Here is a 27,457-nt window from a genome sequence, read left to right as displayed (position 1 = left end):
AAGCAGGTTGAAGCTGTTAACTCTAATGAGGGCTAGAGCTCCTGTAGGGTTTGTCACAGCGACCTCCTGGCCCCCAGACCCCAAATAATTGAATTGGTTGGGATAGGAAGAGGTGAGAAGGGATTTTTAGGGGATTGTATGAGCCAGCCAGCAGTTATAGAGCAACTGCCGTGCGTGAATACCGTCCTGGGTGCCACAAATCATGCTGTAGTAAATAGAAGGGGGCCATCCTTGCCCGCCAGACTCCTGCCACCTAGTGGAGAAACCAGGACATACCAACACCCAGATGAATACAGACTTTAGAGGATTTTGTGTGTGTGTGTGTGTCTGATCAACCAAATGCTTTGCTGTTCGTGAAATGCTCTTTTTGTTTGGTATTTCTTATTGCTCTCCAGAGCAGCCCTGTGAAATGTCATCCCCATTTTGCAGACGAGGAAATGGAGGCTTCAAGAGAAGGAACATCTTGCCAGAAGTGGTGTAGAACAGGACACGGGACCCAGATCTGTCTGACTGCTGGCCTCTTGCTAGTCTCACTGAATCCCATTGGCTGGTGACAGGCCCCTGGTAATGGAGTAGGGGGTCCCGAGTCCAGCTGGGGCTCTGTTCCTATCACTGAGACTGGTACATAATAACTTAGGAGGTGTTTGTTGAATGACTATTGCTTATTTACACATGCAGAGAGCTTTCCCCCCTTACGGCAAGGTCCTCTGGGCATTGTTCACCATTATTCCCATGTATTCAGTGGGCACATAACTGTCTTCCCTACAGAGTCATTAGGAATTTTAGGCCCCTCTGCCTGGGTGGGGGGTTATGTCAAAGCACAAAATAGGATAAACTTGGTCCAAAGAGCAGGCTTTAAGTTGTGACTCTGTTTATAAGCCAGGTGGCCTCGGTTGGGACCTACAATCTCCTTGAGCCTTAGTTTCCCCCATGTAAAATGGGGCCAGTAATAGCTACCCTGCTAACCTCTGTGGGTTGTGAGGATAAAATGAGATCCCGGCTGTGGGCTTGCTGTGCACACTGTAAAACACAGTGCAGTTAATAGCGTTTCTCGCCCATTCCTCAGAGCCTGCAGCTTGGTGAGCCCCGCTCCCTTCTCTGCCTGGGGGCCTTTTGGCAGCTTTCGCCCTCAGCCCTGCTGCTCAGGTCCAAGACCTAAGATTCCTTTATCTCAGGCTTTGGAGCCTTCCGCTTCTCCAGGCGGCCACTTCTCCAAGCGGCCACGGTCGCTGCCTCCCGCCCCCGAGGGATCCTGGAGGTGGTTGATCAGCTCTCGTCTCCATGGCGACCAGAGAGGCCGCGCCGCACCCCCGCAGGGCCTTAAGTCTGTTCCCAGCAGTGGGGGCGGAGCCAGAACTGAGGACTCCAGCGACACCAGCTGCACCTCCACGAATGAGCTGCCCCATTGCCTCTGCCCCGTCTTCGTAGCCCCTTTGCTGGGTTGAGGCCGGGCTCCCGGCTTACCTGAAGGCCTCAGGGTGCTGGTGGGTGAGGACCCGGAGCATAACTGCCCGCGGTTTACAATTAGAGCCAAGCCCCTTCTGTCCCACCTCCCCCCTTCCCAGGCAAACCCCACAGTCCCTCAATTCAAGTTCCAGTCCTGCCTCTTACACGCAGCCTCCCCTGTGTGTACTGAGTTTATCACGCTGCCTGGCTGATGGCTTCATAGCACTGTTTGGGAGTCTTGGTTCCATTCAGCTTTAAAGGCCATGACTTCAGGGTTCTTACCTTAAACTGGTGGTTTTCAGCCTCCCTATACATTAGTATCACCTGGGGGGCTTTTAACAGGTCTGGTGCCCAGACTGCCCCATACCAATTCGGTATGAATCTCTGGGGTAGGCGCCAGGCATCAGGAGCTTCCCAACTCCCCTCCACCCCGCCTGAGGATGCCAGTGTGTCGTGAAGGTTGGAACAAGTTCCTTAAAATTCAAGATGTAGGCCGGACACGGTGGCTCATGCCTGTAATCCTAGCACTCTGGGAGGCTGAGGCAGGCAGATTGCTCGAGGTCAGGAGTTCGAAACCAGCCTGAGCAAGAGTGAGACCCAGTCTCTACCATAAATAGAAAGAAATTAATTGGCCAACTAATATATATAGAAAACATTAGCCAGGCATGGTGGCACATGCCTGTAATCCCAGCTACTCTGGAGGCTGAGGCAGCAGGATTGCTTGAACCCAGGAGTTTGAGGTTGCTGTGAGCTAGGCTAACGCCACGGCACTCACTCTAGTCTGGGCAGCAAAGTGAGACTCTGTGTAAATAAATAAATGGATAAATAAATAAATAAATCAAGATGTAAACTACCCCAGTGGCCTGTGCTGAGTGGAGGCTGCTGACTAACAGCTGGGCCAGCTGACCAGCCTTGCTGTAGCCAGAACCTGTTTGTAAATTGCCAAAGCCCTGGTTTTGATGTTTTAGGACCAGGAGATTCCTGAAGGTACTTAGTACTCAGGAAGGGAGACCAGGGCAGTAATGTTAATAGTTACTGTTTATTTAGTGCCTGCCCTGGCCCAGGTGCCTTGTGTTGCATATATTTTTCATTGCAGCCCCACAAAAAAACTCCACCAGGTATAGACATTGTTATCCCCATTTCTTTTTTTTTTTTTTTTGAGACAGAGTCTCACTTTGTTGCCCAGGCTAGAGCGAGTGCTGTGGCGTCAGCCTAGCTCACAGCAACCTCAAACTCCTGGGCTCAAGCACTCCTACTGCTTCAGCCTCCCGAGTAGCTGGAACTACAGGCATGTGCCACCATACCCGGCTAATTTTTTTCTATCTATATATATATTAGTTGGCCAATTAATTTCTATTTTCTATAGTAGAGACGGGGTCTCGCTCTTGCTCAGGATGGTTTTGAACTCCTGACCTTGAGTAATCCGCATGCCTTGGCCTCCCAGAGTGCTAGGATTACAGGCGTGAGCCACCTCACCCGGCCATGTTATCCCCATTTTAGAGATGAGAAAACTGAGGCTCTGAATGGTTAAGTAGCTTGCCCGAAGTCACATGGCTAGTAAGTGCTAATAGTGGGAATGGAAGCCGAGTCTGGTTCCAAAGCCTGTGCCCTTGACCACTGTGCTGTCCTGACTCCCCAGCCCCTCTTCCATCAGTCACAGAGCAGGGGCTGCTGAGAAGGAGGTGACTTGTCCCGTGGGGAAGATGCTGGTCCCCAGGACACCTCAACCTCGGTGCCAGGTCACAACTGACGGGCTCTCCATGGTATCTCCTGGGTCAACTGGAGCCACCTGGGCCCCGAAGTTGTCCACTTAACTCTCCTGTTCCTGCGTGGCTGCAGCTCAGCCTCAGCTGACCTCAGTTGAGGACTCTTCTGCCCCAGATACTATGCCAAGTTATTTAACCTACATTATGTTATTTAATGTCACTCTCGCAACCACCCTGTGACAGGGTACTGTTATCCTCGTCTTACGAGGAAACCAAAGCTCAGGGAGGCTGTGACTCAGAGAGGCCCCCAGTGAACCAGTTAATAGCGCAGAGCTGGCATTCAAACCCAGTTGTCCCAGTTCCGCGGCGGCTCAGCTCTGGCGTGGGTGAGACGACTCTGGTCTCCGAGTCTGCCTCAGGGTCTTGGTTTCCACCAGGTTGTGGGGGAAGGCCGAGGGTGATCAGACTGCTGGGGGGACACTGGGCTGTGAAGCTGGGCCTGTGGCGGGGGGGGGGGGGGAGAAGGGGGCCGCCAGCCTCAGCATGGACCCCAACTGTTGAGTCTAGCCAGCATCTGGGCCTGCTGGGGACGTGGGGAAGACCCAGCTTAGTCCAAATTCTAAGAGTTGGAGGAAAACGGCAGATCTGTGTCTCGCTTGCTGGAGACGCCGGCAGCAGAAAACCAAGCCTGCCCAGGATCACAGTAGGGTCAGTGCAGGCCTTTGTCGAGTGTCTGGCACCCAGGGGAGAGCTGAGCAGGGACTGCGATCGTTTTCTGCGAGGTAGCCACAGGAGGGGCAAGTTGGAAGGACTGTATCCATGGAGGGGGAGGCCTCCTAGCTCTAGTCTAGATCTGGGGGCCTGGCAACGGTGGGAACAGAGCAGAAGTCCCCGTAGCCGAGAGGAGGCCGCCCGCCCACCAGGAGACTGCAGAGGTCCAGGCCTCACTGGGACTCAGCAGGAGCGAGCCCTGTGGTTGCAGGAGGAGGTGGGCAGCAGAAGACGCTGAGGGTCCATCCAGAGCAGCACCACGTGGGAGGGTGGGCAGGCCAGGGTCCACACGTCCTCTGTCGCAGGCTCCGTCCCCACTCCTGCTGCTGAGGCGTGGAGGGGACAGCCAACCACCTCCCTGCCTGCCTGGTGTCATGCCACGGCTCAGAATCACGGAGATCTGGCATGGCCTTAGCCTCGGGTGTCTGACTGTGTGCACCTTGGCTCTGCCGTCCCGTTTTGTGGTTGGGAAACAGCCGCATCGCTCAGCACGCGGAGGGCTCAAGCCCCTTCTCTGTGCGAGCAGGCAGCTGCCTCTGTGCACAGGGAAACATCTGCTCCCCAGGAGAAGCCGCCCAGGCTCCGGGGTGGGGTCCCCATGGGGCCTTCTCTGGGCCTTTCTTCCCAAGCCTGGGCCTCTGGGCTCACCATCCGTGTCCCCACTGTCCCCGTGCTCGCTCCTTTTGCCACTGACTCTGTCTTCTGTTCCCTCTGAGCCTCTTAAGGTGCTGTCTCTAGGTCCCTCCACACTCCCCAAACACACCCTCTTCCACCTAGATCATATCCTGGACCCTGGGCGGCACCTCACTCCAGCGATCACTGTCCCCTGCGTCCCACCCAATCCCCAGCAGCTCCTTGCCCGTCTCCAGCGGCTTCTCTCCCTCTGCCCTCCCTTCATCGAGGTGACTCTTGGTTTCAGCCCAGCCTCCTTCCTCTCTGCCCTCTCCCCTGACCTGTGCATTGCTGTCACCTATTCTCAGGGTTGCAAATCCTTCCCCCCGGGGGGCGGGCAGCAGCTTTTTGACTCCCACTTCTGAATAGACTAGAAATGACAAGAGGAAGGTCAGATCTTTCGCCATCCGGTCCTGTGTCAGGTTGCGCACCCTGGTTAGGCCAGCCCTAAACCATCCATTCATTCATTCACTCGAACAAATACTCATTGAGTACCTACTGTGTGCCAGGTGCTTCCTAAACGCTGGGATGCGGCAGTAAACAAAACGGGCAAAATCCATGCTGTTCTGGACTTTACGTTTTAGTCCCAAGGAGGCAATGAACAATAAGAATAATATACCAGTATGAGTAAATCATCTAGTCTGTTATAGAAGGTGCTGTGGGAAGAATGTACACAGCAGGGTCAGGAGGCTCCGTGGTGTGGAGCTGGGAGCAGATTGTCATTTTGAATAGAGTTCAGGGTAGGCCTCACTGAGAAATGACTCTCAGCAAAGACTCAAAGGAGTGGGAGGGTTGGATGCAAGGGGGTCTGGCGGGGGGGGGTGTCTCTTGCAAGCAGAGGGAACAGCAAGTGCAAAAGTGAAGGGTGCATGCCAGAGGGGGTCTGAGGTTCAGCAAGGGGGCCACTGGGTGGGGTGAAGTGAGTAGTGGGAGGCAGGTAGATGGGTCACGGAGGCCCCATGACCCATAAGTCTGTCTCCAGGATGGAGCCTTCGCAGGTTTTGAGCAGAGAAGTGATGTGGTCTTATGTCTTCCCAGGATCGCACTGGCTGCTATGTTAAGAATACATTGAAGGGGAAAGGGCAGAAGCAGAGAGACTGGCTAGGAGGGTATTGCATTAGTCCAGGGAGAATCGGTGTAGCTTGGACCAGGAGGTAGCAGTGGTACCCAGTGGAAGCTGGGTACATTCCACAGGCAGAGCTGGTAGGAATCGCTGATGGGTTGGATGTAGGCGTGAGAAAGGAAGGACCCAAAGGTGACCCCGAACAGCTGGAAGGAGGAGGTTGCCACTAGCTGAGATGGAGAAGGCTGCGGTGAAGCTGGTCTGTGGGGGCGGGGACAACCAGGACGCTGGTTAGACATGTAGCATTTGGGATGCCTATTAGATATTCAAGCTGAGTAGGCAGTCAGATCATGAGTCTGGAGTACAGAAGAGAGGTGTGGGCTGAAAATATACATCTGAGAGTTGTCAGCACGTACGTGGTATTTAAAACCACGAGACTGGATGAGACACAGAGGGGGTGAGAGAAGATAGGGAAGAGGTCCCAGCTCCAAGTCCAACAGCGAGCACCCCCACGACAAGAGGTTGAGGGGACCAGGAGGAACCAACAAAGGAGGCTGGGATGCAGGGTTGGGTGAGGGCAAAGAACCAACATGGAGCCTTCTGGAAGCCAGGTGAACCAAGCGTTTCTGGGAGGAGGGTATGGTCACCGTCTTGAATGCCGGTAATGAGTGAAGTTAGTTGAGGACTGGGAATTTGTCATGCTCTGACCTAGAGGACCCCATGGGGTCTCACCTCTCCTCACATGTTGCGTACAGGGGCTGAATATTGCTTGACTCTTGTTCATTGGGTTTCGACCTTGTCTCTCTCTAGAGCACTGGGTCAGGGCCAGGTTTGATTCTGAGTTATGGTGCATTTTAGGTTCAGCCCTGTCCCCATTTCTCACTCTGGAGCCACCTAGTCCAGGTGGCAAAGCTCTCCTTTCCAAATGCGGTAGAAGATAATGACCTTGTAGTTGCAGGTGGGATGGCAGTTTTTGTGTCTGATCCGCCATCCCTGCACCTGTTGTCCCAGAGAACATGATCTCCGCGGGTGCTACCCAAGGAGCGGCAGCCAAGCTTCCACTGGCTGGATCCCGGACCCAGGGTGCCCAGGCTCCCAGATCCACATCTGCGGTCCAGACCCAGCTGTCTGGCTGCCTGTTGGACCTGCCCACAGGGACGGCCTTGCCTTCTCCCAGTCCAGATGTGTCTCTACCTGAGCTCAGCGTCTGTGCTCTGGCTACCAACTGCTCCTTTCTGTCCATAGAGCCCTCCGTCATCTAAGCTCTTCCTTGGCTGCACTTCCTGTAGACTGTCCCACACCAAGTCTCATTCCCATTGCTACCACTCTTGACAGCCAGCCTTCATAAGGACTGCTTGCCCCACTCCAAATCTCCCATACACCACGGTCAGCTTATCTTTCCTAAAACCACCTTGCTATTGGCTTCAGTGTCTCCCGGTTACTGAGCGGAATCTGACTCTTCAGCCCAGTGTTGCAGAATCTACACAGTCTGACCGCTCTGGACCTCAGCTTCAGCGACACCAATCTATGCATCAGTGCCCCAAACAAACCCGGGTTTGTCCGGCCCCGGTTCTGCCTGCTCAGACCCTTCAGCAAATAGACCTCTTCCTCCTCCTCACCTCTTTAACAGCTGGTTTCTTTCACCTGTAGGCCCTTGAGAGCATCCCACCCGTATTGTCTTGTCTGTCTGTGTGGGTCCCACATGTGACAGTGGTTAGGAGCATAGTACTGCAGTCAGACTACTGGGTTTAATCTGGTTTTCCACGTAGCAGCCATTAAACCCTGGGCGAGTAACTGAACTCCCTGCACCTTCATTTCCTCCACTGTAAAGGAGTCACAGTGGTACAACTTAGTTTTTAAATTTTCAAAAAGTTTTTCAAGTACTCCAATCTTAAGCATAGAGTTTAATGAACATTTATATATGGCAACTTGTGTAACCAGCACCTAGATCAAGATATAGAACATTCTCAGCACTCCAGAAAGTTCCCTCGAGCCTCTTCCCAGTCAGCACTCTGTCTCCCTGCGACCCACCCCAGGTAGCCGATGCTGTGACCTTCTGTTGCCATCCACTCTTTCTGCCTGTTCTTGAACGTCATGTAATGAGGAACCTTGTGATACAGGCACACCTCATTTTACTGTGCCTCCTTTTATCGTGCCTCAGAGATGATGCATTTTTTTTTTACAACGTGAAGGTTTGCGGTAACCCTGCGTCAAGCAACTGTGTTGCTGCCATTTTTCCAACATCACGTGCACACTTCATGTGTCTATGTTACATTTTGGTAATTCTCCCAACCGTGCTTTTTCATTACCATTATTCTATAATAGTAATGTATTCTATAGTACATTCTATAATATTCTATAATAGTAATGTTCTATAATAGTAATAGTAATGTATTCTATAGTATTCTATAATGATATTCTAATAGTATTCTAATTCTATTCTATTAGTATTCTAATACTAGTACTATTCTAATACTATTAGAATACTATTCTAATAGTATTCTATAATGGTGCTGTGTGGTCAGTGATCTTTGCTGTTACAATTGTAATTGTTTTTGGGCACCGTGAACCATGCCCATCGAACTTAATCGATAAATGTGTGTGTTCCGACTGCTCCACCCACTGGCTGTTCTCCCGCCCCCCCAACACTGTCCCCATTTCTCTCCCTGTCCTGTCCTCAGGCCTCCCTATTCCCTGAGTCACAACAATATTGAAATCAGGCCAATTAATAACCCTACTGTGACCTCTAAGTGTTCAAGTGAAAGAAAGAGTCTCACGTCTCTCACTTTACATCAAAAGCTAGAAATGATTAAGCTTAGCAAGGAAGAAACATCAAAAGCTGAGACAGGCCAAGAGCTAGCCCTCTTGCGCCACGCCAAACAGGCTTAGTGCCGCCATGGAGAAAGTTTTAGTGGTCTGCAAAGAAAATTAAAGCTGCCACGACGTTCCCTTAAGCCAAAGCCTAATCCAGAGCAATGCCCTAACTCTCTTCAGTTCTTTGAAGGCTGAGAGAGGTGAGGAAGCTGCAGAAGAAAAATTGGAAGCTAGCAGAGGTTGGTTCATGAGGTTCAAGGAAAAAAGCCGTCTCCATAACATCAAGTGCAAGGTGCAGCAGCAAGTGCTGTGGAGAAGCTGCAGCGAGTTATCCAGAAGATCCAGCTAAGATCACTGATGAAGGTGGCTACACTAAACAACAGATTTTCAATGTGTAGATGCAACAGCCTGCTATTGGAATAAGATGCCATCTAGGACTCTTCTAGCTAGAGAGGAGAAGTCAGTGCTTAGCTTCAAAGATCCTCTGGTGTGTACTGAGGTTAAAAAGAACTTCAAAGGACAGGCTGACTCTCTTGTTATGGGCTGGTGACTTAAAGTTGAAGACAATGCTCACTGACCATTCAGAAAATCCTAGTGCCCTTAAGAGTTAAGCTAAATCTACTCTGCCTGTGCTCTTTAAATGGAGTAACAAAGCCTGTTCACAGCATGGTTTACTGAATATTTTAAGCCCACTGTTGAGACCTACTGCTCAGGAAAAAAAGATTTCTTTCAAAATATTACCGGACACTGATGATACCCCTAGTCACTTGGGAGCTCTGAAGGAGATGTGCAAGGAGATTAATGTTTTCATGTCTGCTAACGTAACAGCCATTCTGCAGCCCATGAATCCAGGAGTCATTTTGATTTTCAAGTCATATTATTTACAAAATACATATTATAAGGATATGGCTGCCATAGATAGTGATTCCTCTGATGGATCTGGGCAAAGTACATTGGAGACCTTCTGGAAAGGATTCCCTGTTCTAGATGCCTTCAAGAACATTCCTGATTCATGGGAGGAGGACAAAATGTCAATATTGTCAGGGGTTTGGAAGAAGTTGTTTCTGACCTTCATAGATGACTTTGAGGAGTGCGAGACTTCAGTGGAGGAAATAACTGCAGATGTGGAAATAGCAAGAGAACTAGAATTAGAACTGGAGCCCGGACATGTGACTGAATTGCTGCAATCTCATGATAAAATTTTAATAGATAAGGAGTTGCTTCTTATGGGTGAGCAAAGAGAGTGGCTTCTTTTTTTTTTTTTTTTTTTTTAGAGATGGGATCTCACTGTGTCGCCCAGGCTGGAGTGCAGCAGCATGATCATAGCTCACTGCAACCTTCAATGCCTGGGCTCAAGCGATCTTCCTGCCTCAGCCTCCCCAGTAGCTGGGACTACAGATATGTAACACCATACCTGGCTAATTTTTTTTTTTTTAATTTTTTGTAGAGACAGGGTCTCACTATGTTGCCCAGGCTGGCCTTAAACTCCTAGCCTCAAGTGATCCCCCCAACCCTTGGCCTCCAAAGTGCTGGAATTATAGGCATGAACCACCGTGCCTGGCTGCAAGTGGTTTCTTAAGATGGAATCTACTCCTGGTGAAGGTGCTGTGGACATTGTTGAAATGACGAGAAAGGATTTAGAATATTACATAAACATAGTTGATAAAGCAGCAGCAGGGTTTGAGAGGATTAACTCCAGGTTTGAAAGAAATTCTACCATGAGTACAATGCTATCAAATAGCTACAGAGAAATCCTTCAGGAAAGGAAGATTCAATCAATGCAGCAAATGTCATTGTCTTATTTTAAGAAGTCACCACAGCCACCCCAGCCTTCAGCAACCACCACCCTCATCAGTCAGCAGCCATCAATGTCAAGGCCAGACCCTCCATTGGCCAAAAGATTATATAACTCACAAAAGGCTCAGACGATCATTAGCATCTTTTAGCAATAGAAGTATTTTAAAATAAGGCATGTGTGTTGTTTTTTAGACATAATGCTATTGCACACTTAATAGACTACAGCATAGTGTAGACATAACTTTTATATGCACTGGGAAACCAAAAAGCACGTGTCCCCACTCTATTGTGACACTGGCTTTATTGCATTGGTCTGGAGCTGACCCCGCCGTGTCTCTGAGGTGTGCTGTCACATGCTTTCTTGTGCCTGGCCTCTTTTGCTCCACGTAATGGGTGTGTAATTCATCCATCCAAGGATCGCTTTGAGGGTGAAGTGAAGTAGTGTACAGCCCAGTGCCCAGCACGGAGTTAACAGATGTCCCAAGTGAGTGTTCATATGACCACACTGGGACGTCCTCGAGGACAGGAATGGAGTCCGCGGCCTGTTGCTCTGTCACCACCTGACGCAGTGCGTGGCGTGCAGAGAGCTGGGGCTCTGCAAACACTTCTGGTGCTGCTTTGGTGGGAATGATGCTCGGGCCTGGGCTTCCCGCAGCTGTTCGTCCCTCCCCCCACTCCCATCCTCAGTTCTCAGGCAGAAAATAAATTCATTACCTGCAATCAGCCTTTGAGTCACCCCTGTTGGGAGGGCGGGACCCTTCCACACCTGGAACTTCACCTTGTAACCACAGGTTCTCAGAATGTCCAGGAAGAGGTGGGAAGGGCCCTCAGACCTCTCGGCATCTGTTTTGGGGGGTTGGGGATACCAGGATGTGTTCTTGGCTGTGTCCATCGGTCATTGGTGCTGGACGGTCTCAGAGGAAGATTGTAAACAACTTGCCTTCCTGCCATTTGGGTACCCCTTCTGCCCCGTGGCACTCACCAGGGCTTAAAAGTAGTAGAAATAAGGAGCAGTCACTTGGGTTTAACCCACCTCTCTCAGGCCAGCTCTCCACACTGCACAAAAAGGGCATGTCTGCGGTCACCACGGCTCTGCTGTCCTGTCTTGTGGCCACCCTCGAGGACACAGGCTTCATTACAGGTCTGGAATAGGTAGCCCTATATTAACACGTGGTCCCTCATCTGGGTAGCTCCTAGGAGATCTGGAAGTCACAGGATTCTGTAGCTCGAACAGAGGAACCTACTCGGCAGGAGGAATTATCTAGAGTTAGCAATGTTCGACCCCGATGTGGGTGGCGAGACCCCACAAGGGTCGTGGACTAGCTCAGCAGTCCTCGCTGAGCCCTGCCCGACTCTTAGCTCAGCGGCAAGGCCCGCGGTGAGCTGGCCCGTGCCCGCCTCTCCGGAGCCATCCCCTCCCCCTCCGCTCACTCCGTGTTCCAGCCATGCCCGGCTATTTATAGTCCCCTTCGGGGGCCCTGCTGCTTCACACTTTGGGCCATTGCCAGGCCGCCTCTCATCGCCTGGAACTCTGCTCCTGTCCCCCACCTGCCTGGCATGCACCCACACATCTTTCGAGATTCGATTAATAATATTAACGACAACAACTAAGATGTACGGGGTGCTTACTACGTGCTGAGTGTTTTACATGCGTTATCCAATTTCATCCTCCTAGTGGCCCCGTGCGCTCGGTCCCTGTGTAGTCCCCCTCCACGTGCATTTGTTTAATCAGTGTCTGTTTATAAGTGGCTGCCTTGTGCCAGGCACAGAGAGGTTAGCAAGTGATGCAGCATGGATTGCAGCCTAAGCCGTCTGACCCCAGGGTCCTCCCTCTTAGCCATAGTGATAAACCATCTTCCTTAGAGTAAGTATCATAGAAGCCCCCTCCCAGCCATCTCTTCGCCCCGACTGTTGCCGCTCCCTCCTCTCTGCTTTGCTGTGTCTGTGAAGTTCTTCTGTCATAGCTTCCAGGTTTTGCTGCTTATTGGACCGTCTTCCTCTTCTGGGCTGTATGGATATCACTTGGGAAATGTGTGCGTTTTAAGTCGCAGAAAATCCAATATATAGGGGCTTATGTTTCCTGTTTGGCAAGGAATGAGATGGGCTGTTTCTAGTGTGGCTCAGTAGCTGAAGAGCAGCAGAGAAATGTCTCTGTTCTTTCTTGATCTTTTCCTCATGGGAGCAAGATGGCCACTGTAGCTCCAGTCATCACATCTGAGTTCAAGGCAGGAAGTCCCTTTTATTTTTTATTTTATTTTATTTTTTTTTTAGGAAGTCCCTTTTAATCATCAAAGTAAATGCCTTGCTAGAGGCTCCAGCATACTTCACTTGGGTTTCATTGGCCAGAACGATGTCCAGACAGCCACTCCTAGTTAGTTGTAAGAGGGACAACAGAAAGTGGGTATCTTGCCTGGAACTGGGTCCATTGCCACCTCATATAAAATCAGGGTAGTGTAAGCAAGGAAGATGGGAAGGTGGATATTGGGAGTCTGCTAATGTTCTAGAGAGCAGAGACCATGTATTAATTTCTTCCAAATTTCCAGAATCAGAGTGTTCTATGATTGTTTTGTGTTGTAGCCTTCCAGGCTTTCTTCTGTGCGCATACAGACATTTTTATTTTTTTCAAACACTGCATCATCATACATTACTGTTATTAATCCCCTCTTTCACTTAATAAGGTGACACACATCATCCGGATAGTTTTTAATGGCTATGTAACTGTTCATCTTGTAGAAATACCATAATTTACTCAACCAATGCCCTATAATTAATCATTCAGGTTGTTTTTAATATTTCATAATCTTAAACAGTTGTGTGACTTACAGCTTCATTTTTATGTACATTTGTAATGAACATCATAGGTCATAGTCTTAGATTAAGCCGGGTTAAAAGCTGCACCAACTATTAAAGTTTGATACCAGTTACCAAGTTGACTCTGGAAAAGTTGTGCCAGTTATATGTACCCTCCAGGAGTTTCTGACAGTGCCTGTTCTCTGACAACTCTGGATATTATTATCATTCTTCTTTAAAAATCCTTGCCAATTTGATGGGAAAATTGAAAATATAGAAGCTTGCATTTTCTTTAAATCCAAGTGAGGTTAACATTTTTTAAAAAAATATGTACTTTGCTGTAATCCTAGCACTCTGGGAGGCCGAGGAGGGAGGATGACTCAAGGTCAGGAGTTCGAAACCAGCCTGAGCAAGAATGAGACCTTGTCTCTACTATAAATAGAAAGAAATTAATTGGCCAACTAAAAATATATAGAAAAAATTAGCTGGGCATGGTGGCACATGCCTCTAGTCCCAGCTACTTGGGAGGCTGACGCAGGAGGATCGCTTGAGCCCAGGAGTTTGAGGTTGCTGGGAGCTAGGCTGACGCCACGGCACTCTAGCCCAGGCAACAGAGTGAGACTCTGTCTCAAAAAAAAAAAAAATCCTTGCCAATTTGATGGGAAAATTGAAAAAATAGATGCTTGCATTTTCTTTAAATGCAAGTGAGGTTAACATTTTTAAAAAATATGTACTTTGGGCATTTGTAGTTATCTTTTTAAATTTCCTATTCATTTCCCATATTCATTTAGAAAGTTGAGGCATTCTTTTTATTTCATTGGTTTATAAAAGTGCTTTATATATGCAGGTATTGTCATAAATATGCAGAAGACAGGAAAGTTCATAGGAGAGGGTACATCTGAACTGGATTTGAAGGCTAAGAAGGATGTCCCCAAGTGGACAAGAGTGAGGAAGGTGTTTCAGCCACAGGAATATCATGTGCAAAAGTCCAGAGATGGGAAACAACTCTGTGTGTGTGTGTTTCTGTGTGTGTGTGTGTGTGTTTCTGTGTGTTTGGGCACTGTGTTAGTTTCCTAGGGCTGCCATAACAGACTACCACAAACTTGGTGGCTTGGAACAACAAAATTTATTCTCTCTCAGTCTGGAGACCAAAAGTCTGGAACCATGGCGTCCTCTGGGCGGGTGGCAATCCTTCCCAGGACTCCAGGGGAGAATTCTTGCCTCTTCCGGTTACTGGTGGCTCCAGGCATTCCTTGGCCTGCGGCAGCATAACCCCAAACTCTGCCTCTGTCTTCGCATGGCCGTCTCCTCTGTGCCCGTGTCCGCTCCCTTTCTCTTTCTCATAAGGACACACGTCATTGGATTTAGGACCCGCCAGGCTGATCTCGTCGTGAGATCCTTAATTACATCCACAAGCACGTTTTTTCCAGATGAGGTCACCTTCACGGGGACCAGGGGTTAGGATCTGGACATATATAGTGGGGGGCCACCATTCAACCCGCCACAGGGACCTACAAGTCTGACATTCGGCAGGAGATTATGTCTCTCCCTGTAAAAGTAGAGGCAGGTGCTAAGCACGAAGGTCCTTGAGCGGAGGAGTTTAGGCTGTAGGAGTTGGTCAGAGTGGGGAGGAGGAGGAAGGGACATTCCCGGTGCAGGAGGTGAGGGGCGGGACTAGGGAGGAATCTGGATTTCCCACCTGAGTGATCTGGCGAATTCGCTTTGGGAAAAGGCTGGGTTTGAGGTCCCTGCAGGTGGAGATGTCCAGGAAGCAATCAGAGATGGGCCCGCAGCCCACGCCTCTCCTGGGAGTGTAAGTCAAATCTGGGAGAGGACGTGAAGGAGGAGGGGGGACAGAAGCCAGGAGAGTATGGGGTTTTTCTCCCCCCCATCATTCCATGATGAGAAATTTCAAGCATACAGAAAAGTTGAAAGAATTGCACAGCGAACACCCACTTACCTACTATTTAGAGTCTATAATTATCAGTTTTCTACACTCGCATCCATCCATCTATCCCTCTGAACATCCATCCCACTTCTCACGTATCTCAGAGTAAGTCGTAGACATCAGCGTACTTCATGCATATCGCTAACTAGAGTTCAGTGTTCAGTAGTAAAATGCTCAAATCTTATGTGTGTCACTGGAGAATTCTTGATGAATGCATCCACCTGCGTACTCCAAATCCCTGTCCAGATGCAGAGCATGTCCGTGACCCCAGAAAGTTCCCTTGCGCTCCTTATAGTCCACTTCTCCTCCCACCTGAGACAACCATTATTTTTTTTTCACCTCAGGTCTTTTTAATAAACAAATTTGTCGACAGTTCCAAGGTACAACAGCAGCCTATTTTGATTTTTTAAACCATAGATTAGGTTTGTCTTTTCTAGAACTTCATACAAGTGGAAGCATATGTGTTCTCCTGTGTATGGCTTGTTTCACTTAGTATAAGGTCTGTGACAGTCATTTATGTTGTTGTTTCTTTTTATTGCTGAGTGGCATTTTATTGTAAGGATCTATAAGGAACACCAATTTTTAAGGGGTGGACAGAAAAAGACTTCATTAAGGAGACTAAGAAGAAACAGTGAAGGTCCTGTTCCTGTGTACCCAAACAGGGATATCAAGCAAAACCATCTGGATCAGTTACAATTAGGTTTGACAATATATAACATAAAAACTAAGTAGCAATGGTTTAAATATCATTTCTCTCTCTCTCTCTTTCTCTCTCTCTCTCTCTCTCCCTCTCTCTCCCTCCCTCCCTCCCTCTCTCTCCCCTTCCCTCCCTCTCTCTCTCTCCCCCTCCCTCCCTCCCTCTCTCTCTCTCTCTCTCTCTCTCCTCTATGGTGAGGTGGATTGATGGCTCCATTGTGCCATTAGTGATGCTTAGCTTTTTGTTCAGCCATCTTTGGTGCTGGCTTCTAGCCTCAGGTTCACCTCATGGTTTAACATGGCTGCCGGAGCTCTGGCCATCACATCTACTTTCCAAACTGGCAACAGGAGGAGGAACGGGAATGTGGGACATAGAGGGAACAGAGAGCTTCATGGGCACTTTCCGCACTCCTGGGCCTCCCACTTTGCCAGCACCTCACTCTCAGATGCCTCTTGTTCCCATCTTTGGTCAGCCTCCCTTCACAAGGAAGGCGGTGAAAGGGGACTCCTCTGGAGTGAGATTCAGAGGGGAAAGAATGGCATGCGTAGACAGACAGTCAGATCTCAGGTTCAGGTCCTTTCTGTGACCTTAGGCAAATATCTCTAAGACTTAGTGACCCTGTCTGTAAACTGGGGAGAATAAGAGATATGGTTAGGCTGAAAGGGGCAAGAGATGGCGGAGACCGTGGTCTGTATCTCTGATAAGCATGAATTGTCCACACATCGGGGAAGACTGGCACAGACCTTCCCGCCCTGCAGGAAACGCCAGACTGTGACGTGGAGGCGAGCCACCCCCCCTCCCCCCGTTGTCCCTTCTACTCCTGCCCTTGGGAAATATTAGTAGCTCAAGTGTGAGGGCCCCATCCCTACGACTCCTGGGGCTCGGTCAGTGCACAGAAGAGTCAGCGTGGCCTGATGGAATCTGAGCTCTTGGCTCTATTGCTTACTTTTGCCTGTCTTAGGGAAAAAAAAAATAGCCCACATGGCCTGACAGCTAAATGGGCCGTCAGCTCAGGGACTGGAAGAGGAAGTCAGGAGGAGCAGGTGCAGCGAGCTTAGGGAAGCGCTCGGCTGCCAAGAGGCCAGATTGGACTTAGTGAGGCCGTGGCCAGGCGTCCTGGTGACCCGTTGACACCATTCTCAGGCTGCTGGCTGCCGAGGGCTGTGACAGAGGAGGAGGAGCCAGGGCCCCCGTGGAGAACTTGGCTGGCTGGGACCTGGCTCCGACCTCAGACCTGAGGACGGTGCATTCCTCTGCTCATTCATGCACTCCACGCATGCTTACCGAGAGCCTGCTGCGTGCTGGCCCGTGGGTGCTGGGTACACAGTGATGACCGAGACACCCGGTTCCTGCCCAGGGGCTCAGGAACAAAGGAGCGGGACCCACACAGGCACCTGCTGTCCGAGTTCTGAGCTGAGCCACCAGGGGAGACAACCTGGAGGAAGTGGCATCTGAGCAGAGGGTGGGGACAGGACCCGCAGCCTCCACCGTCACATGCGGTGACATCCCAAGATGCCTGGCCCAGGGAATCCCACCCAGAAACATTGGGGAGTATTTGACAAGTGGGCGCTGCCACTGGGCCGTCCAGTGTGTGGGAGGCCACCGCTGGCACCAGGCTATCGCGGAGCCCAGGGGGACTGGCGCTGTGCTCTTTGTGTCTCCGTACCCACCACGGTGCTGGCTCCATTGGTCTCCAGACATGCTGAGTCTCTTCTTCCCTTGCCCGGTGACGAGTGTGCAAGGAGTCTCCACCCCTCCCGGTGGGTGGTGGCCCCAGCACAAGGTGATCCAAGACGGGCCCTAGCAGCAGCCCTGCCGTGTTCTCCACTCCTGGCCCTGGCAGGTCAGGGCTGGAGGAGGCAAACAGGCCACAGGGTGGGGTGGGGGGAGTGGAAGGGTCCCTCATGCTGTCACCTGCAGTGACCGGGCTTGACGCAGGGCCTTCTGGGGCCAGCCTTGCAGCCCTTTCACTGTGGAGCCCCGAGGTGCCTCTCTCTTCGGTCCAGCCCGCGGTCCCTAGGAGGGGGTATCAGTGCGTGGGCACTGGCGCCCGGTGGTGCTGGCAGCCCAGAGGTGGTTGCTGCAGCCTTTTCTTCCCTCCTCCTCTGAAGGAAGCCCACATTGAAATTATAGCAATAAGTGCAGGCTTTGAGGACTATGCTGTTCACCCATGTCCCTGCCAGGCCTGGGCACAGCCCCCGCGCCCACACCCTGCTGCCTTGGGGCCTGTCCTCCCTGCAGGGCCCCGTTCCAAGGGGTGAGGGCTCCCTCAGCACGCTCTCTCAACCCTCCCACCCCAAACCCTGCCCTGGCCCCCTGGAGGGATTGGGCCCTGTGTACAAATGGTACCCAAGGAGGAGGGGCTCAGGAAGTGACATCGCTTGGCCCGCCCCCACCTCCTTATTCCCTATAAAAAGCAAAATGGTGACTCAGAGAGGAGAGTTGGAAGCGGCCTGCCTCCTGCTCCCACTGTTAATTTTTAGACTTGGAATTAGGCAGAAGGCAAAGGAAACAGCAGCTCGAAATACGCGGCTGACATGCTATTAAGCGGGTGGCAACGGCAGAGCCGCTCCCCCCCGACTCCCAGCAGCCTCTGAACGTGCAGAGCCAGTGCCTGCCGGCAGTCCCCAGCCCCTCGCCAGGCCTGGGCCCCCGCACAGCCCCCCACCCGGGCCAGGCGTGGATGGTGCGGCCGGGGTCATGGCAGCTGGGGGCCGCCGCAGGCGCCCACTGCGCTACCAGTCCCTGGCAGCTCTCGTGGAGGACTCTCAGTGGCCTTTCTTGTTCCTTGTCTCAGACTTCAGCTACGGGGCAGACGACTACGACGCAGAGGGGAATGAGGAGCAGAAAGGGCCCCCGGAGGGCTCAGAGACCATGCCGTACATCGACGAGTCGCCGACCATGTCCCCCCAGCTCAGCGCCCGCAGCCAGGGCGGCGGGGACAGCATCTCCCCCACCCCGCCCGAGGGGCTGGCACCTGGGGTAGGTACCCCTGCTTTTTCTTCTGGATGTGGGGAGGAGTGAGGAAGGCATGGGCATCGTGGGCCAGGCTGTGCTTGGGCTGGTACAGAAGGAATGGGTCTAGGGACATTTGGACCTGGCAGTCCTTGGTACCCTCATCAGAAGCAACTGGTCCCGGGCTCCTCTCCCCCACCTGCTTTGCCACCCTGCACCTGTCTCCCCTCCTCTAGCAGCCATCTGGTCTCCAGGCCCCTGGCCCCTCACCTCCTCTTTCGGCTTCCCTTGCAGTCTCTTTCCTTGGCAGGATGGGGAGAGGGCTCTCGCAGGGACCACTGCCTTCCCCCTGCACCCAGGCAGGGCAGTGGCTGCAGATGTGGCCTGTGGGCTGTAAACGTGCAGATCTGGCCTGCATGCTCCCTGCGGGGTGGCACGAGCTGCTTCTGTGGTGCTCCCCAAGAGCAGAGGGCCCCCTCCAGCCCTACTCTGTTCGCTCTAGGAGGGAATAGGCCCTGATGCTGCCCACTCTCTGCTTGTTGACAGAGGCGAGAGCTCTGCTCCGGAGAGAAGCACTGTAGAAGGAATATTAAGTCCGTGCCCTGAGACAGGCCAGGGGATAGAAATGTGGGGGGGGTTTGCAATCCTCGCAATTGGTGCTGTTCCCGGCGACAGGGACAGACTCTGTCTGGGCCCAGCTCGTGTGTGCACGTTGGAGACGCATGGGCAAGCAAGACAGAGCTTCCTGAAGGCTGTTTTTCCTGTAGTTGGGGAGAAGAACCAAAGTGTTCCTCTTTGGCAGCGTGCGTTTTGCAGGGCTGGGGGTGGGGCTCCGAGTGCCCAGGTCCAGGCTGGTCCAGGTGTGTTTTGTGGGGGTCTCCTCTCTTCCCCCTAATGCCACCAGAGGCACAGTCACTGAGATGCCATGTGATGCTTTTTCCCCTCCTGCAGGGGCCTGGCGCCCCCCCCCCACTCCGGCGCGAGGCTCAGTAGACACTACTGTTCTTGAAGACCCCCTGGCTCCTTCCCTGCCAGCCTCCTTGGCCACCCTCCACCCCTCTGCAGAGCTCTCACCCCCTCTTCACACACCGGGGTGGCTGTTATAGCCTTTGGCAACCAGGGCCTTGGCAACCGCTTCCCACTTGGGGGAAGCCACACTGTTGCCATGGCAACAGAGGCTGAGGCAGCGCTTAGCGACTGCAGGCAGTGCACGTTTGGGAAGGGATGATGGGGGCAGGTGGGAGGTGGAGGGGACGAGCACAGGTGTTGCTCAGCCCCACGGCCCCCCACAGTCAGCAGTCTGGGGTGTTGTTGCCCTGTGGTCCTAAGAAGGGGTGGCCAGTTGGAGACAGCCGTTGTGGATACGCAGGGGCAAGGTTTTTTGCTACCAGTAGAGGAGAGGGTATTCCAGGGGGTGAATTGAGACCCACCAGGGGAAAGCAAGAAGGAGAAAACTTGCTCCCCATCTCTGCCTTCAGGGCTCAGACCACAGCAGGGCTCAGAGGCCCCGGTGGGACTCGGCTCTTACCCACTGTGAGCAGGGCAGGAAGGTGCCCTGTGGATCTCATCGCAGGGCCAGGGGCTTTGCTGTTCCCTCTCCCCTCTCTGCCGTCCTCTTTGCTTCCTGTCCCCGTTTCCTTCCCTCATCACACAACCACCTTGCTGGAGCGTTTGATTTTTAGATTCCCAGGTGAAAGGTACTGCCAGGTGTTTTCTCTAGTGAAGAGATCACATCACAGGCTCAGCGGGGAGATGCCCCACCTGGTGCTCTGGGGCTTTGCAGCAATGACTTCACCTGTGGCTGCCTGCTTTGCTTGGTGGCTCATGATGGAATAACTCAGTTTGAGGACTTTGAAATCTAGAGACACGACAGAGTGACAACCCACTAAAGTGCTTGGGGCCCCCAGGACTCATTTTTGCACCATTGGCTAGAAGTCTCCAGAGATAGGGGTAGGGGAGCATTTATCCAACCTGCAGTTTCTGAGATTCCAACCTCTGCATCCCCCACCCCCGCCAGTATTTCTGCTCTTTCCACTGTGTCACTGGCCCCACCTAGTGGACTATGCTAGTATTGCTATTTCCACTGGGGTGCCTGAAAGGAGTTGACACTTCTTCCTGAGTACTTGGGAATGTTTGGGTTAAAAAAAAAAAAATAAGAAAAGGCCAAGATTTCTGCTACTTGGCTGTGCTTATTTGGCCAGGCAGGTCCCTTCCCCTGTCAGGCTTCCTGTTGTGGCCTTTGGAACAGAGGGAACTTTTGGATCAAATTAGACAATTGTTCTAGATATTCAGATATCTGGCCTCTGGCACAGTCTGATAGCTGAGCCTTCCACACCCAAATAAGCAGCCAACTTGTGCCTGGAAGCCCAAGATTTGGTCTTTGTATTTGTCAGGGTTCTCCAGAGAAACAGAACCAATAGAGTGTGTATATGTATTTAATGTGTGTGTGTGTGTGTGTGTGTGTGTGTGTATATGTAAAGAGATTTATTAGAGCCAATTAACTCAGGTAACGGTGGAGGCTTAGAAGTCCCAATCCCTGCAGTCAAGTGCTAGAGACCCAGGGGAGCTGACATGTAGTTCCAATCCAAGGCTGAAGGCCTGAGAACTAGGAGAGCCAATGGTATAAATTCTAGCCCCAAAGCCAGTAATCTTGAAGCCCGAGAAGAGCCAATGTTCAGTCCAAGTCCGAAGACCAGGGTGCCAGTGCGAGTGGTCAGGCGAGAGGAGTTCCCTCTTGCTCTGCCTTTTTGTTCTAGTCGGGTCTTCCATGGATTCGAGGCCCACGCACACCGGGGAGGTGCTTTACTCAGTCTACTGATTCAAACGCTAATCTCATCCAAAAAATGTCTGGGCATCACAGACATGCCCAGATTAATGTTTGGACAAATGTCTGGGCACCCCGTGGTCCAATCAAGTTGACATATAAAAATGAAACATCACAGTCTTGCCCTCTCAGCATCCCAGAGAATGGAAAGAACATAAGCTTTGGATGATGAAAATCTACTACTCTCTATCTATAAGACACTGGATGGGTATCCTAACACCCTTGAGCCTCAGTTTCCTTGTCTCTAAATAGCGCTAACTCACTCCCCTGAAGGGCAGCTGGGAGGATGGAGCAGGATAGCTCAGGTGAGACCTGCAGTGCCAGGCACGGCTTACCACACTACTCAGTCCTTGGTGACCAGGGGCCACTAGATTTTTCTCATCGGCTTTTGGAGGGGTAGGAGACAAGCGCATTGCAAGGACCCCATCTAATAAATATTTGCTGGACAGTGACTGGGTCTGCTTTTGCAACCAGCTTCCTTTCTGGGGTTGGATCCGTCCTGGCAAGTGTGGTGGCCCCAGATGAAGCCAGGTGTCTGTGGCATTGGCAGGACACACACTCCTCACTCCCTAACACGCCCCTCTGCAGCCTGGCGCTGCTGCTGTCGTCTCGGTTTGTGCAGCCCAGCGAGGTCTCCGGGTGAAACCTGAAGCCCTGCCCCACAGACCTTCCTCAAGCCCAGTCTGAGCAGGGCACCCTGGCAGGACCAGGGCCACAGATCACTGGTAGCTGAGTTCAACCGACAGTGCCTGGCTTCACCCTGAGAAGGGGCTGCCAGGCAGGAAAGAGATTTGGGTTTTGTCCCAGCTCTACCACTTTGTAGCTGTGTGACCTGAGGGAGGGCATGCACCCTCTCTGAGCTCGTTTGTTCATCTGTGAAGCGAAGCCGAGGACTTCCTCTCTCTTGACCTCACACAGCTGTCTCGAGGCTTCTGTGACATGGTGTTAGGCAGAACGCTTTGTCAATTGTAAAGTCTGTGCACGGGTCGGACTCCAGCTGGCAGGAGAATACAGAGACAAGGGTGGAGGTGGATTGAAATGACCACCTTCATCCCTCATCTTCCTCCCCTTCTCCTCCTCCTCCTCGTCATCACAGCTTCTTAGAGAGACTTTGCTGAGCCTTCTCTCTGTGTTGTCTCACGTAAGGCCCACGACCACCCTATGGGTAGGTGCTATAACCATCTTCGTTTTACAGTTGAGGAAACTGAGGCTCAGAAAGATGACATAATTTGCCAAGACCATGCAGCAGCAGGGGGGCCAGAGTCTATTTAAACTTGGGTCTTTCTGATGGGGTAGGCCTTCGGTGCTGTCGGCCCCGCTCAGATGTCCCTTCCCTGTGAAACTTTCACGGCCCATGGCTGATCCCTTCACCGTTTGGAAGGTGAGCACAGCTATTTGGGGGGCACATCTGCCCTGCAAGACCAGGAGCCCTAACCCTGACCATCTCTGTGGCCTCCAGCAGTGGCTCCCAGGCAGCTGGGGGTTCTCAACTGGTGGTTGTGGAACCGAACCAGGTAGCTCTGGGATGGCCGGTCAGGAGGAAGGCGGGGCAGGCACAGTCACAGCAGATAAAGCTGGGAAGAGTGGCTGCCCGTCTTCCCTTTCTCAGTCCCCTGTGGAGACTCGGGGCTTGGGATTTGAGGTTGCAAAGCCAAGAGGTTGCTTCTAGGTGGGTGAGGAGGCCACGTGGGGAGCTGGGAGCTTCTGAGGCTGTGTCCTGCTTCACTCTCTTGAGACCACGTTCAAGGCCTGGGTGAGCTGCACGGTGGGTGCCCGTGGTGCGGCCAGGGACGTGCTCTCCACAAGTTGCCACCCTCCTCCTTTCTCCCCTCTGTGGATCTTTGGTCCCTGCTGCAAAGAGAAGAACACTAACTGGATCCTCCTGTATGCCAGGTGCTGTGCTAGGAGCCCAGGGGCTTCATTGCCTCCAGCCACTGGGGGAGCCCCCCATACTTTGTAGATGAAGACACTAAGGCTCAGGGTGGCCCCTTGGCTTGTCCAGGTTGGGAAGGAGGTAAGTAGGAAGTAGGTAGCCACAGTGCCGTGGTTGTGACCCTCAGTCCCCTTTGTAGCTGGCTCTTCCTGTCCTCTCTGGCCCATCCCTGGTTCACACCTGGCTGGGATCTTGCACACACCCCCCCCCCCCATGCTGTCTTCCCCGATTAACCACACCTGGCTGGCCTGGCTCATCCCTGTAGCTCTCATCTCTCCCTGCTAGTGTGCTGGGGTCATGGTTCAGTAATGGGTTTCACATCTGCCAGTAAGGCTACCCACAGATTAACGTTATTCAGTAAAGTCAGCTGATCTCCTGCAGGTTGCAGGCGCTGTGCGTGGGAGGGTCCAGACCCGTTCTCTGCCCCTGGAGCCCTGGAATCCGTAGGCAGGAAAGGAAAGAGACAGAAGGTGACTGGCCCAAATAAGCAAGTGCTATGAAAGTCGTTAAGAGTGTCCTCACAGATATTCAGCCACACGGAGCTGAGCCATCTGAGGGCAGGGCTGGACTTCCTACCGTCCCTGTGTGCAGAAGAGCGACAGAGAAGTAACACACAGGCTCTTGTCCCACAGACATTATTTTCCATCGTTGTCACCTCATTTCTCCACTAGTAGGTGCTAGTGAGGCCAGAGTGTTTTTCTTTCCCATGAAGGATGTTCTTGGAAACACGGAGAAAAGAAAGACTAGAAACACTTTGACAGCACTAACTTAGTGCCAGGCGCTGTTATGGTGCTTTATAAACATCTGCTCATTTAGTCCTTGCCACAGCCTTGTGAGGTCGGTACCATTACTGCCCCATTTTACAGATGTGGAAACTAAGGTGCAGAGAGGTTACATAAACCGCCTAAGGTCCCGCAGCTAGCCAGCGGTGGGCGACTCATAACCACTGCTCTCCGCCACCTCTCTGAGCATGAGCCTTCGAGTCCTTGTTTTACCTCTTTCTGGCTGTGTGTCTTTGGGAAACCTGTTGAGCCTCAGTCCCTTCAACTGCAGGTGGGCATCAATCAAATCCTACCTGGAAGGATTGCTTCTAGGACCAGGGGGTGTAAACAACTGAACGTGCTTGGCGCTGCACCACACAAACAACCTGCTCCCGGGGCGATAGTTGGATTTGAGTCTCTCCTAGGATGTGAACCCCAGTTGTTTCACGGGCCCCTTGCTCTGGCTACTCTTGGGCCCCGCTTCACACTGGCCCTGGCAGGGGGTGGCTCAGCTCCCAGCAGCATCCCTGCCTGGTGAAGGCCCTTCCTGGGGGTGCACCACGATGGGGAATTCAGGGGGAAGAGAGAGGCACAAAGAAGAGAGCGCAGTGGCTGGTAAAGAGCTTTAGACTTGATCTGGGCCGCTTCCCTCTCTGCCACCATTTGCCCCTCCCACTCCCCACTGTGGGGGAGTCCCCTGAAAGCCCTGAGCCCGCCTTGCTGGACACTGACCCACTATCCGAGGTTTGTGGGCTTAGGAAGAAGGGAATGTCAGGAAACACAGATCCAGCCCACTGTATCCAGCTCTGGTAAGTGCTCACCCCGCCTCCCTCCTGAGAGCCAGCCCCGGTTCCAGAGTACGTTCAGAGCAGGCTCCGTGCCCTGGAAGTGGCAGGTATTTCTTTGTTGTGGGGAGTCGTCCTGCATATTGTAGATGTTTAGTGGCATCCCTGGCCCACACCCACTAGTGTCAGTTGCACCCCCAAGTCGTGATAGCCAAAAACATCTCCAGACATTGCCAAATGTCTCCTGGGGAGCAAATGGCCCCTGGTTGAGAACTACTGGTCTAGGAGGAGGTTAGAAAGGTAAGAGTCTAGAACAGCAGTTCCAGGGCGTGGGGAGGTCCCCCAGGGGACATTTGGCATTTACTAAGTGGGAAAAAGTAGGTGCTCAGAAAATACTTAGTGAGTGGAAATGCCCAGAAGGCTCACAGGGTCTCCCAGGGAAGATAAGTCAAGGTGTTCAGGTGGGGTGGATGGTTCCTCAGAAACCAGTCACATGACGGAGGATCCCAGGGCTAAGGGGAACCAACAGCAAAGGATGGGTGGGCACTGGGTTCACCAGGCAAGGTAGGAGGCGAGCCTCGGAGTGGGCCAGGGCTTCCCCTCTGACCCCCAACACACACCTGCCAAAGAAGAGGAGAACAGCTGGTGCCAGATGAAGGTTTAACATGCACCAGGCACTGCCCTACATGTGCGAGTCCTTACAGCCACCCTAGACTTGGTGCTACAATTATCCCCACTTTACAGGCAAGGAAACTGAGGCACGGGGACTTTAAATGACTTGCCCAGGTCACACAACTGGCAGAAGACAGAGGATTCAAATCCAGAATGCAGGGGAGTTTTATTTTTGTTTATTTGTTTAATTGTGTAAGCAGCATCATGTACTGGCTCATACCTAGCATTTGCTTTTTGGAGTTGCACTCTGCGTATGATTTTTGGAGTAACTTCTATGATCACAGAGAAAGGGAAGGCAGAGGGAAGAGTAAAATTATTGGGAAGATGATGACTCTGGTTCCATCTGTAGCCATAGCAACTCTGCCTGCCCTGGCACTGGCCCCTTGGAGTCATTTCTCATCGTCCCAAGATCTACTGAGCTCCATCAAATTGGGAGGTGGGGCTTGAGCTTCTGCCAAGAAAGTTGGGAGTGCCAGGGCTAAGCAGAGTGGAGGGAGAAGATGCTTCCAGCTGAGGAATTGCAACTAGCAAAGGCCTGGAGGTGCGCCTGCGCCTGGCCCTTGCAGAGGTTATCAGTAGTGTGATGGGTTGAGTCATCAGTCAGGGCCACACTGCCCTTGTTTGGGCTGACATAGTAGCTTCCCCTGTGCACAGAGTGAGCAGTGTTTCAGAAAGCGTAATCTGACATCAGTGGGAGGGACGCATTAAGGAATGGTCATGTCACTCCCTGCTTAAAAACCTTCAGTACCATCCCTGTGCCTCGCTGATAAAGTCCAAACCCTTACCATAGCTGTCAGGGCCCTGCCTGGCCTGACCATTGGCTCTTGCCTACCTCTGCAGCCTCATGGCCAGCTCCCTATTAGAATGTAAACTCCAGAAGAGAGAGATGTTCTTGGTTTTGTAACAAAACTTTTGCTCATTGCAGTCCCCAGTGCCTACAACCGTGCCTGGCACGCGTTAAGTGCTCAGTAAAGATTGGTTGAATGAATGCATGAACACTCGCTGCCCCTCCAGCCAGACCAAGTTCATTTCATTGTGCCTCACACAGTCTCTTTCCTGTTGATCTCCCAGCCCCGCTATCCTGGCTCACCTGTTCATGTTTAGGTGTGAGTTTTAATGTCACCCCCTCCAGAGAGGCTCCTGTGACTTCCCCTTTGTTGCTTGTGCCCTCAGAGCTCAGTCTGTGTTCCCAATCATAGCACTTACCACACTTCTTTTTTTAACTTTTTTCCCCTATTACATCACTACAAATTCTAATTTTGCAGAAATACATAATATAGAAACTTGCATCCTGCAGAGAGAACTTCTGCTAAGAGTTGGTTGCATGATTCTCCTTGTTTCTTCCATGTATAAACTGTACATACATATTTTTAAATGGGATCATATTATTGGTACTATTATGTAGTTTGTTCTTGGGTTTTTTTGAGACAGGGTCTTGCTGTGTCTCCCAGGCTAGAGTGCCATGGCATCAGCCTAGCTCACAGTAAGCTCAAACTCCTGGGCTTGAGTGATCCTCCTGCCTCAGCCTCCCAAGTAGCTGGGACTACAGGCACACACCACCATGCCCAGCTAATTTTTCTATTTTTAGTGGAGATAGTCTTGCTTTTAGACTGATCTCAAACTCCTGGCCTCAAGTGATCCTCCCACCTTGACCTCCCAGAGTGCTAGGATTATAGACGTGAGTCACCATGCCTGGCCTGCTCTTGTTTTACTTTATAAGTCTTAGACATCTTGCATACCAGTGATTCAAGATCTACCACATTCCTCTTCATTGACTGTATACAGTATTTCATTGTATGGATATACCCTAAACCATTTAATCA

The 27,457-nt window shown here is 51.8% G+C and overlaps 1 protein-coding gene across 3 annotated transcripts in view; it reads left to right on the top strand.

The window, feature by feature from the left end:
* The window catches only part of ABR (ABR activator of RhoGEF and GTPase), a 178,285-nt gene that overhangs the window by 68,538 nt on the left and 82,290 nt on the right, over positions 1–27,457 (top strand). For all 3 annotated transcript variants that reach the window (XM_012740555.3, XM_012740559.3, XM_012740556.2), the window contains exon 2: positions 18,502–18,686. In XM_012740555.3, coding sequence (XP_012596009.3) covers positions 18,502–18,686 — 185 coding nt within the window. The remainder of the gene's footprint in view (positions 1–18,501; positions 18,687–27,457) is intronic.

Source organism: Microcebus murinus, chromosome 18, assembly GCF_040939455.1.
Source record: "Microcebus murinus isolate Inina chromosome 18, M.murinus_Inina_mat1.0, whole genome shotgun sequence".
NCBI lineage: Eukaryota > Metazoa > Chordata > Mammalia > Primates > Cheirogaleidae > Microcebus > Microcebus murinus.
Note: the sequence above shows the minus strand (reverse complement) of the source record. Positions and strands in the feature narration are given on the sequence as shown.